We start from the raw sequence: 12,125 nt of genomic DNA on the forward strand, positions 1-12,125 counted from the left end.
TCACCCTTCTATTCCTAATCCTCATTCTACTGCCTTTATTTTCCCCAACCTCCCTCTCAGCCCCAAACCAACCCAGACATTACCCTGCCCCACATTTACTCCAGCCTACATTTCCAACCCCTCCTAAAGTCTTCGCTTGCCTTCCATACCCCTCCCTTCACCAACATCCCCTCCAGCCTTACTTACCCGTGCCTGCTGCAGAATCGCCTGGGCCTGAGCCTCCTGGGCTGCCACCACAGGGCCCTTGTCACCCCCACCACTGCCAAAGCGGAACTGAGGGGTAGAGAGAAAGAAAGGTCCAGATTCTCTTCCAGGAAACCCATGTGACCCTCCCAGCCAAAGGCTTCATCCAGCACTTCTGCCCCATCCCCCAGGTTCAGAGACACCCCCCAGCCCATGCCCTCCTCCAGTGTCTCCCAGGAAGGTTTTCAGATAATCATGTAGAGGTTTTCAGAAACTACTCCTGTTTTCCTTCCCCACTCTCTGGCTTCTTCCTCCAGAAAAACTCTCCTTTTGTTCTAGAGTCCCTGAAATGTAGGATTTTCTGCCCAGGTTTAGATGATCCATGTTTGGTTCTAGGTCATCTAATGAGGCCCTAGTCCATCCACCTCAAAGATCAATCTCTTTGTGTTGATGGTCTTTAGTGACTCCGCCTTAGCTTTCCTGGTCTTTTGGTTCTTGGTGACAAAACACAGTTCCCCTGCCCTTCCCATTCCAAAGTCCAGAGGACAACTCACTGGGAGCATGAGAGATGTGCCAGGAGGGCCAGGGGCCCCATCCGATCCAGGGAGCCCTGCTCGGCCAGGGGGGCCCTGGAATAGGGAGAAAATGAGGATAGATGACAGTTAGGGAATGTTAGGGTCCTGGCATCATTTTGAAGCCCTCTACAGAATAAATACAGACTTCCCTACATCTTTCCTGAATCCTCCCACCCCCATACAGAAAAATGAGGGTGAGACACCAGATTACTCCCCTCCCCAACCAGAGCCTGTCCTCCTTTCTGGGTGTTGGGGAGCACACCAGCCCCTTGTTCATTCATCAGCCAGCTAATGAGGAATTACTGAGCTTAGTGCCCCTGTTGGGTACTAGATGCTTCTCTGCAGTCCTCTCCCCAGCCCCCGCCACACACACACGCGCTACTCCCTTACCCTCTCGCCAGGGTCTCCAACTGGACCTGGGTTGCCCTGGATGCCAGGGGGACCAATCAGCCCCTGAGGAACAAAAAAGGAGTGGGTCAGGTGTGGGCATTCAGATAGAAGAGGGGTATGTGGCTGAGGGGTTGTCTCTACAAAAGAGATTTGAGGATCTGGGAAGCTTCGGAAGGATTCTCCAGAGTTCTGAGAAGGAGGCATGGGCATATGTGAGTAAGGCAGAGACGAGTGTGTGAGAAGGCATAGACGAGTGTGTAAGAAGGGTCTCTGAGAAAAGAATGGAGGCTAATGGGTCACAGCTACACTTACCGCAGGGCCTTCTGGGCCAGGAGGCCCCTCCACTAGCATACCCTGTAGAGCCAAAGGTTAAAAGTCAGAGGCTACAGGGCTAGCACCCCCACCTCCTTTTCTTCTTCCCCCCCCCCCTTCAGCTCAGTGACCAACAGTGACTTACAGGTTCCAGCACCGCAGGCTCCCCCTTCTCTCCCTTCAGTCCCCGGGGTCCACGGGCAGCCTGAAGGAGACACACATGTAACCCCCAGTGGGGCCTGTGAGCAGCCAGGACACCAGGACTGCCCCCATCCCAATTCCCACCTTCCTTCAGTCTCAGATACTCTAGAGACCTCCCCAACCCTACCTGTAAAATCTCCCAGCCCTCCCCTAAGAATCCCTCTTCACAGATCTCCCAAGCCCTCCAAAGAGACCTCAGGGCTCTCCACCTTCCAACTCCCTGCCCCATCTTAGCAAACAAACTTCCTCATCTCCCTGACAACCTCTTTCAGGAAGGTCTTCACACCTTTCCTGGAATTCAAACCCCCCCCAACCTTCCCAAACCCTCTTCTGGAGGACTCTACCCTATTCCCCAAACTCCCTGTGACTCCAGGAATCCTTAGAACTTTAAGAAACTATCAACTACCTCACCCTTACTGCAATCCAAATAAGCATCTCTCTAAGATAGTGGATTGATTTTTATTGGGGTTTGAAGGGAGGGCATGGATCCATATGAGAATCTGATATGATCCAAGAAGTCTCTTCCAGGAAAGAAAAAGTATATGCCCTTACACACAGAATTTTTCTTAGAATTTCAAGGGGTTCACAAGTTAAATACTCTCCAGAGGTTAAACATCCATACTCAAAGTAGAATTGGAGGGAAGTCCCCACTGATATCCCAAAGTCAGGCCTCGTAACTGGTTTTTGGAAAAATACAGTTCTTGGGCTATTGCTCAAGCCCCAGAGCAGACCCCCAGTTTCTCTCCCAGCAAGGACACTACGCCCTTCCTCTGGCCCTCATTTATACTCCAAGCCCACCAGTTCCTTCTTTTCCACACTTCTCAGATGCCCACTCCCAACACTGAGGCCAGAACTAAGATAAGGATGGGAAGAATGGAAATCATTCCCCACCCTACCCCCAACTCTCCCAACAAAGATCTTCAGAATGCACCCCTCCACCTCCATCCTGACCAAACAGCAATGACGAATTTCCAAACTCTCCCATATCTCAGATCGACCCCAAATTTCCAGAAAGCAGCAGAAGGGAAAGGCAGCATAGGGTCAAGGGTGGCAATATTAGAGAAGGAAATTGTGGGATGAGGCAGCAGGGTAGAGGAGGCAGCTCTAATTGCAAGGCAAGCAAAAGATGAATGGAGTAGACAGGAAATTTCCCAACTGAGAGGGAGTGGTTGAAGACATGAGAAACAATTAAGGGAGACATTTCAAAGGGACAAACACTTGGAAGCAAGAATGATGCCAGGGCCAAGAAAAATTAAACATGGCCAAGATGGCTAGAAAATGAACTGGACAAACAGGAAGTGGTTGGACAGACAGGAAGCAGCCAAGAAAAGAAGATCCAGGAAGTGGACCTTCAACAACAACATGGCTACCATGACTAAGAGAAAGAAGACGCTCACAAAACAGACAAAAAGTGACTCCTGGAAAGGGGATTTGACAACAAGAGGCAATTCTTTCAGAAAACACAAACATCAAGGCTAGTACACACAGGAAGTAGCAATGATAAATATCTAGGCCCACAATGGAAACTTTATGATTTAGATGACCTGAGACACACAGGAAGTGGCTTATTAGCAAAGGAAATTGTTACAAGACAGCATGAAAAATTAGAGCCAAAACACAAATAAGTCCCTTCCAGTACAAATTGTGACAGTCACCAAGATGGGTGCCATGGCCAAGGAAGACAGGAAAGGACAGACAGGCAGTGACCTGTAGGTTAGAAAACATGACATAGGAAGTTAGATCATTCAGCAGAAACATGAATAAGAAATTGTTTTTACCAAGAAGAAATGATGGAGACAGACTGACAATGGACAAAAAGTAGGGGATTATTGGCCAAAAGCTTAATGAAATATAGCTTGAGATAGAAAGTGGCCAAGAAAGACAGAAAGTGGCCACCCATTTAAAAAGAAAAGAAAATCCCAATTGCCCTGACCAGAAGGATCCATGAAGTGTCACAGGGCAAGGGAAAGCAGAAAGTCATCCTTTCAAGCAACATATACATCTTACGTGAACAGAAAAAGGCAAATCATCAATGGGAAGTAGCTTGCAGCCAATAGACAATAATCAGAAACAATAGGAAGCAATTCTTACAGCTCCCACTGAAGGTCAAGAATGGAGGAGGAGCTCCTTTCACTTACGGATCCCGAGGGGGCTGTCTCCGCAGACAGGGCAGGGCCAAGCTCCGTCTCCTCACGATAATCGTCCCCATAGCCATAGGTGTAATCGTAGGGCCCTGCTGGGGGGTCTGTGCCACCCTCCCCATATTCCTCTGTCAGGAACCTGTCGGCTGTGGAGGGGACCTGGAGATCTGTCTGCTCCTTCCCGGGGATGGGGAGGGAGAGGGGTAGATGGGGGCATTAGGGCTGAGAGGAGGTTTTCCCTGGACCCCTCGGTGTGGCAACTTCTGGCCCAAAGGATTCGAGGATAACTGGGATTGGAGTTTTTCTCCCAAGAAGAGCAAGGGAAGTGGTTGTATAGAAAGGGCAGGGCCATCAAAGGCCCAAAATGAGGAGGGATGCCCCAAAAATGGGACTGGTGGGAAGAAATGATGAATTAAAGAAGGAAGAAGGGTGGCCGGAGGACTGGACACAGAGTAGACAGTCTGTGGAGATAATCGTAGACAAAGGAGTCCAGAGAATAACCAAAAAAATGGATGGAAAAAGAGAGAACAGAAAAAGTGATAGCACGGACAGAAGACTCCTGGGAACAGAAATATGATGAAAACCTTTGACACCAACATGGGGAAGAGGTTGTTCCAGAATCAGAGAATAATGGAAGGAGACATGGACACTGAAGAAAAATGGCTGCACTTAGGAAGACAAGCAGGCCAATAGGTCTGGAGTGACTGAAAGATCACAAATGGATATGACAAAGAGACCTCCGGCCAGAGGAAGAGCTGATTCACCAAGATGACATGGGGCAAGGGGAGTGGGCCACAGATGCCCACTGGCCCCAGCTGGGGTGAGGGTGGGGGATGGAGTTACCTCCTCAGGGGCTGGCAAGGGGCTTGATTCCAGGATTCCTTCCTCTTCACCTGGGGTGGGGTCCTAACCCCAAGGAGAAGGGGGAGAAGAGTAACATAGGGTGGAAAGGAAGGAGAGAGGTTAGTGGGAGGGGAGGCAAAGCAGCACCTTGTCCCCCACTGTGGGCAGTGTCTGTCTGTCCTGGGGGGGGGGGGGTGGGGGTAATCTCAGATCTTGCAGCCCCTTTGGAGGGGGGACAGTTTGGGGAGAGTAAATCTCCGAGGTCATAGAGGTTTGGGGGCACAGATCTGGATGCCCCGGCTCTACCTGCCGGTAACCGCTTCCTCTGGTCCTGGGGGGGGCCCGGGCAGTGGGGGGAGCTGCCCTCCTTGCTGGGCGTCGGAAGGGGGGAGGCAGGCCCCCTGCTGGGCCGGAACCTCCAATTCGAGAGGGCCTCCGGCCTGGTGAAGGGGGCGCCTGCCGGGCTGCTGACCTCTTGGCAGGTGGGGTAGGCTTTCTGGGAGGGGTCCGATGCCCCCTGGGGAGAGGGGGAGCCCTGCGGTTGGGGCTCGGTGGCCTCTGTAGCAGAGAGACATGGGAGGGGGCAGTGAGGACCCTCCCATAATCTAAATATATGATGTCTCTGCCCACATGTTAAGAGGGGAGGAAGGTGACATAAGAGATGTTTGCAAGGGGTGGTGGGAGGAAGGGAAGAAACTAAGGGGTCCCTCAAGTTTACCTGATAATCAGGGGTCGTCCCTGCAGTCATCGCATCGTAATAGGGGGTCTCGTAGTCATAGTAGAAAGACTCAGCGGGCTGGGGTTCGGGAAGGGGCAGTGGGAATAGTAGGAAGAGGTAAGGGTAAAAGGGTGAGGAGAGGGAGAGGAGGGGATGGTGCGGGAGTTTGGAAATGGGGTAGGAGTTGGGGATGAAAAGAGGGGTTGGGGATTGAGAGAGATGGGGAGAAGTGGGGACGTGGGTCCCACATGTGGGACAGAAGCACACATAATTAAGAGATTGACCATCCGACCTTCAGACCACTGACCCCAGATCATATCTGTCACCCTAACCATCTGGACCCCACCCAATCCACAGTCTTCTTTCCCTTCCTCCCCCTGCCACCCAGCCCTTTATTCTGCACCTCCACAGCAGGGGGCCAGAGACTGGGCCCCAACACAGAATTCCATAGACTCAGCACTCTTCTGGGATTTTCTCCGTCTCCTGCTCCTCCCCATTTCTCCTCCTAGGTCTTACCATTTCAGCTTTTCTTCCTGGTTCTGTCTCTCTCCTACTCTGCTACATCCTCTGTCCCTGCATCTTATCCCACACATACACACTGCCCCCAATCTCTTAATTCAAGGAAGGGATGGGAAACCCAAGGACATAGTTCGAGAGAGACTGGCAGAGGGAAGGAGACATGAGCAGGGGACACAGATCCCAGCCATGAAGTCTTTCATAATGACTCTTTTTATTTTTAATTGAAAATAAAAAGGTTGATGAATGAGGACTGGGAGGAGGGAGTGATGGTTGAGAGAGGGAGGCATGGTTGGGGAGTGGCTCTAGTGGAAGGGAGAACAGGAGCCCCAAATAGGATAGCGAGCTCTGGAACATTGGGGGAATTCCCCTGGGGAGGTGTCTGGGTACCTTCCCTTCCTGGAGTGTGCTGTGGTTTGGGGTTTGCCCAGCTCCCTCACCTGTCGCTGAGGTTCCTGGTTTTGTGGCCTATGAAGTCTTGATGGCTGCTGCTTTGGAGATCTCTGGGCTCTGTGAGACTGTTGTTTTTGAGGTCTCTCCCTCCAAGCTCCCTCACACTCCAGCTCCTTCTGTTCACAGGATTCGTAGGCAGCTTGCACCCCTGGGACAATGACAAGCTCCTGGATGTCACCCTGCAAAGACATGGGGAAGGAACAACAGTGGAGGGAGGTAGAGAGGGTTTCAGAGAGAGATAGAGGGTCGAGTCTGGGACACAGGATGAGAACCAATCCTAGGTAAAATGACCTAATGGGAGAAGGTCATTATCAGCCCTCCCATGTACACAGTCCTTTTCAGTTTTCAAAGGACCTTCTCATCCATTATCCCATTGGACCTTCACTACAACTGGAAAATCAGTAGAACAAGGATATTTATGCCTTTTGTTCAAATATTCCATTCAGGAAAGCTCGAAGAGGCAATGACTGGCCCAAGGTCACTTGCAATGACAAGTCAATTCAGGACTAGAATTCAAACATTCCAACTCTAAATCCAACACTGTTTGTCTACCCCTGCTCTTTGTGGTAATGCATGAACCTTTCCACAAAGGCTTCTGGAAACAGTGGCCCAGCTTTAGTTGCTTTGACCTTCCAATGGCAGTGATGATGAGAATTCTCAGGACCTCTAGAAATGGGGGAGAGGGAAGCCACATTTGAATTCCAATGGCATTTATTTGTGCCCACACATGGAACTTAGCACACCCTGTCTTGTATTATAGTTTGGGGTTATTGTCTTATCTTCAAAGAGGAATTGCGAGCTCCTGAGAATAATAGAGACCTTATATTAATCTGCTGTGTTCCCCTTGACACTGGGACAGCACATTCAGAGAATATTGACTGGCTGGGTGGGTGGATGGATGAACAGGTGGATGGGTGGATGGATGGATAAATGAATGGGGGCTCAAATGCATGACTGACTGAATGGGAGGGTTGGTGGATGGTGAATGAATGAATGGGAGGATTGGTGGGTAGATAAATGAAGGTATGGAGTAGAGGAAACAGATTGGTAGATAGATGGATGGAAGTGAATATGTGAATGAATGAATGTTTGGATGGAGAGTGGGTGGGTGAGGAGGTGGGTGGGTGAATGAGGGGATGGATGAATACATGCATCCTCATATGCATGGGTAGATGGGTTGGGTGGCTGGATGAATGAGTGAATAAATGGATAGGTTAAAGATGGATAGATTGATGGATGAGTGAGAAGAAAGTGGCTGGGCAGAGGAAGATGGGCAAGTGGGTGGATACAAACCTGAATGCTTGATTGGTAAGTGAGTGCATAATGGACGGTGGGTGTTAGATGAGTACACGGATGGGTGAGTGCAGATAGAGAGATTGACTGAAGGGATGAATGGACAGGTGGACTGATGAATACTGATAAAGACAGCTGTCCTGCCATATAAGTGGGCACCTAATTCTCCTACAAAGAAAATTAGCCTTGAGGATAGGAAATGGAAATAGATTCATGGGAGCTCAAATGAAGGGCTCGGCTATAAGAAGATGGAGTCCTGGGGCCAGAAGGGGAACAGGCACAAGATACGGGACCAGAAATCACTCTGTTCTATGTTCTGGTTACCTCAAACACTTCTTCATCCAGGATACGGGCACCAAAGATAATCACGCCATGGGTGTCCAACAGTGGACGAGCACTTCGGGGGAGAGGCCGGGTGACCCGCTTCTTGCAGTCAACTATGAGGGTGACAGACTGGCCCTTCACAGCCACAGCCACACGGTGCCACCTGGTCATGGGGGGAGTGGTTCACGTGACTGACTGAGGGGGTGGGGGGAGTCAACAGGGCTGGAGAGCAGTTGATGGGAGGGTTGGAGCCAATGATAATAGCAGTAGGAATCATCGAAGCTATTTACTGAGTGTTTACAATGCATCAGGCACCAGGCCATACCTTTCTCATTTGATTGTCGTGATTCTATCATCCCTATATTATAGCCATAGAAACTGAGGCTTAAAAAAGTTAACTTGCCAAGGTACAGGGTAGTACTACAAGCAAGGATTTAAATTCTAAAGCCCAAACTCTGGGCCAGAAGTGTCTGAAGTTCGGGCAGTAGGCAGGTGAGGTCTGGCCAAAAGGGTTGGCAGGGCTTCCTAGTTCAGAGAGTGGGGGTTCTGGGGCCAGTGGCCAGAGGGGAGCTCCTGAGGGCAGTCCAGGCAGACCAGAGGAGCGAACTGACTTACTTGCCATCTGCTAGGCTGAGGCCTCGGAAGACTGGCTGAGCCGGGGGTCGAGGCCGTCCAGTCTGGTCCTCATACAAGAAGCGGAACGGTCGGCCAAGCTCCAGGCCCAGCTGTTGGACACCCTGGGCACTGTAGAGAGTCAGGAGGGGAGCCTGGAGGCCAGGGCGGGTCCGGACAGCAGTCAGCAATGAGAAATCTTTGGGAAAACCTCCTGGTACCCGAGAGAGACACAACCAGGTGGAATGAGAGGCAAAAAGAGCCATAAAACCCTTCCCTTCCGGTGTCTGATTCTAGACCCCACCCCGTGACCTCCCCCAGCTCTCACTACTCCACCATGTCACTCATACCTGGGAAGAGCTGGCGGGTGGGTGCACTGAGCTGGGCGGGTCGGGACACTCGGTAGGCCACATCAGCCGGACAGATGCCTCTCGCCCTCCGGACGCCATCAGGAAGGGAGGGGAACCTCAGGGCCCGGAGCAGGTCCACAGGGGGTGCACCTGGGAGAGTCCATGAGGATCAGGAGAAGGGACACACCTTCAGGAGGGCCAAGATATGGGGGTATTTGGAGTCTGGAACTCAGCTTCCTAGAGCTCAAGCTTCCTGAAGGCGAAGGTCACCTCTCCCTTACTTGCCCTGTAGGGCCCTGAATGGATGGGAAACCACAGTCACCTGGAAGAGGGCAGCACTGGCCCTGTGTTCAGCTCCACATGAAGCCTGACCCTCTCCCTCCAAGTGTGATTCACTCAGTCTCTCCTTATCTCTGTCTTTCAACCTATGAATCTCTCTCTACTCTCCACCATCTCCCCTTTTTTGTCTCTCTCACTCTTCCTATCTCTGGATCTGCTGATCTTTCTGTCTTCCTGTCTCTTCTGTCTTTCTCTACCTCTCTCACACTCTTTCTATGCTTTTCTCTCCCCTGTCTTTCTCCCTCTCTCACTCCCGTTCCATATCTCTGGGTCTCTGGGTCTCTGGCCTCTTTCCCGTATCTCCAGCACAAACAACATCTGGGCAATCGATCATCCTGGGCACAGGCGGTGCAGGGGGGCCACTCGGGAGGGAGCAGAGAGGCAGATCTATGGGGATGGGGCTTCAAGCTGCTTCAGTGCCCACGTTTGGGGGTGGGGACAACTCTGACAATGCTGAGGAAGGAGACAGCAGAAAGAGCCATCCCAGGAGCCTGTGCCCCTGGATCGGGAGATGGGCTGGGGGGCAGAGGGGGGGCCAGAAGCTGCCACGAGGAGCCGGAGCAGGTCCAGGGCCCCAAGCCACACATCTGTGGATCCCATCAGAGTCCTTGCCCAAAACCCGGGCAAGCTCCCCACACCTGGAACTTCAACCCTGCCCCACTACCCCCACCTCTTAGATCCAAAGATTCAAGACCCAGGCCATCCCCGCTATCCACCTAGAATTCAGCTTCCTCAAGCTCAAACTCCCTGGAAGACAAAGGTCACCTTTCCTTCATTTCCTCCCTGGTACACACACTCCTCATGCCATCAGCTCCAGATTGGAAAAATCCCAAAGAAAGTCCAGCAAAATTTTCATAGAAGCATGGGGCAGGGCAGAGGCCAGAGTGATCGGAAGAGTAGAGCTGGGTGGGGCGGGTGAGGTGGGGCAGACAGGCAGAGAAAAGGCCCTTTGAGTCCAGGAGCCGGGAAAACCACGGCCTTGCCCTCCCCTTCACCACCCCCCTCGCCCTAGCCTGGCCCCTGAGTGTGGCAGCTCCGCAAACACCAACACACAAGGGCTGCTTTGAGAAAGGAAGGGTGAGTGAGACAGAGACACAGAGACTCACAGAGACCCCAGGCCAAGGAGACCTCAGAAGCCCCCGCCCTTCACCAAACCCCACAGGAGTATAGTTCCATCCTATGGATGACCTACCTACAGGTCTGCCCACCCATCTGCCCACCTCAGGCCACATATGTGCCCACTGACTCTGGCCTGGGTCTGCCCCACAAGCTCCTCACTGGTAGCCCCATCACCCCCACCACTTTACCTTTGGCCTCCAAATGCCCCATTTTTTTACTCTTACGAATCCCACACTAGCCCATTTCCCTATAGAGTCCCATCTCTAGCCCTCGGCCCCAAAATAAGAGACAGTCATCTCAGCCATCCCCCGCATCCATGCTAGAGGATTCCTTTCCTCCCTCAGAAAGGCTCCAAGAGTCCACAGGCATCACACACTTCTATTTCTTTCCCTCAGCCTCATGCTCCTCACATCTTGGAAGTTCTTCTTTCTGTAATCTAATCTAAATCCTTTATGCTGCAATTCTGACCATTTTTTCTCCAGAACGGAGAAGAAATGAATAGTGGAGTTATATGCAAATCAGCTTTCGGGGTTGCCAGTAGTGGGAAGCTCGCTCCTGCCTGCCCAGGACCCAGGTACTCCCAGCCCCTCCTGTCCAACATCAAACCCCTTTCCTAAGCGCCAGGACTTCTGGATCCCGGGGAAAAGAAGGAAAAGATTGGGGTTGTGGACACCAGGGTCCCAGGGGAGCCCCGCTGGCCAGAGGGGGAGGGGTGGGGCAGGAATGCAAAGAGTTGGCTCCGGCCTCAGACACCTGATCCCAGCCTGTCCAGCGGCCGTCCTGTTGGCAGCCAGCCCCAGTGCTCCCCAGAGCCAGCCGCGTGGCAGCATCGAGGGCACAGGGAGGGGGAAGGGGATCCTGTCTGGGAAGCCAGTGGGACAAATAGTCCAGGTGTCCCTTCTTTCTCTACTTACTAGACTCTGCACTGACCCACAGATGCTCCCCTCTCATATAGATAGAAAGCCCAGAATACACACAATCCTCACCCATCAACACTGGCATCTACCTCTCCACCCCAGCATCTGCTGGACTACACCAGCCCTGGCCACCTTCGGCTCTCCCTGGAGTACCCCAGCATCTAGTCCCACTCTTCAAGGTGAGCCTCCACCTTTCAGCCTTACCTGCCCTCTCCCAGTCACTTCAAGGAGGCAAAGAGATCCCTACCTTGGTTCCAAGGGACCCAGGTGACCTGCCCTCCAGCCTGGACCCTTAGCCCCCAAAATCCCCTTCTTGGACTTAGAAGCTCTGTCCCAGGCATCAGCTGCCCCCTACGCAGGGGGTACTGAGAGCTGCAGCCTGACTCTGAGGACGCAGGCGTCTGGACTCCTCTTACCTGCCGTGGCGGGGACCGCGCTCAGCCCCAGCACCAGCGGTACCAGCAGGAGGAGGCGATGGCAGCGGCTGCACCGCTCCATGGCTGGCGACCCGAACGCCGGGTCCCAGGGACCTATGGGCGGCCAGAGGCGTAGAACGCCCCAAGGCTGACAGGAGAGAATGAGCAGGCTTTGAGCCTCGGACGCTGGGGTCCCGCGGAGGTCAGAGGCTGTCGGGTAGCGACAGCTCTCAGCGGCCCGGATCCATGCAACCAGGCGCCGTCGGGGCTCTGGCGCTGCTCCTTCCTCGGTGGCCGCTGCTCCTGTGTGTCCCCCGCCACCCCGGCGGCCCAGAGCCCCCACCCCGCCCCCGCCCCCCGCCCAGCCCCCGCTCTCCAGCCGCCCGCCCACAGCCACCGAGGAGAAACCCCACCCTCGATCTC

General features: G+C 52.9%; 1 protein-coding gene across 2 annotated transcripts in view; it reads right to left on the reverse strand.

Moving 5' to 3' along the window:
* Positions 1 to 12,125, reverse strand: part of COL11A2 (collagen type XI alpha 2 chain) — a 30,231-nt gene that overhangs the window by 17,414 nt on the left and 692 nt on the right. Inside the window, exons 2-14 of one of the 2 annotated variants that reach the window (XM_026482639.4) lie at positions 11,703 to 11,850; positions 8,912 to 9,061; positions 8,565 to 8,775; positions 7,950 to 8,112; positions 6,320 to 6,511; positions 5,364 to 5,441; positions 4,646 to 4,708; positions 3,800 to 3,979; positions 1,606 to 1,665; positions 1,461 to 1,502; positions 1,149 to 1,211; positions 738 to 812; positions 187 to 273 (exon numbers count right to left, since the gene is read on the reverse strand). In XM_026482639.4, the coding sequence (XP_026338424.3) occupies positions 187 to 273; positions 738 to 812; positions 1,149 to 1,211; positions 1,461 to 1,502; positions 1,606 to 1,665; positions 3,800 to 3,979; positions 4,646 to 4,708; positions 5,364 to 5,441; positions 6,320 to 6,511; positions 7,950 to 8,112; positions 8,565 to 8,775; positions 8,912 to 9,061; positions 11,703 to 11,784 (1,446 nt within the window). In that variant the 5' untranslated portion in view covers positions 11,785 to 11,850. Of the gene's footprint in view, positions 1 to 186; positions 274 to 737; positions 813 to 1,148; positions 1,212 to 1,460; positions 1,503 to 1,605; positions 1,666 to 3,799; positions 3,980 to 4,645; positions 4,709 to 5,363; positions 5,442 to 6,319; positions 6,512 to 7,949; positions 8,113 to 8,564; positions 8,776 to 8,911; positions 9,062 to 11,702; positions 11,851 to 12,125 lie in introns of those variants that run through there. The other variant, XM_048225830.2, reaches the window with a different exon arrangement.

This window comes from Ursus arctos, unplaced genomic scaffold (genome assembly GCF_023065955.2).
Source record: "Ursus arctos isolate Adak ecotype North America unplaced genomic scaffold, UrsArc2.0 scaffold_31, whole genome shotgun sequence".
NCBI lineage: Eukaryota > Metazoa > Chordata > Mammalia > Carnivora > Ursidae > Ursus > Ursus arctos.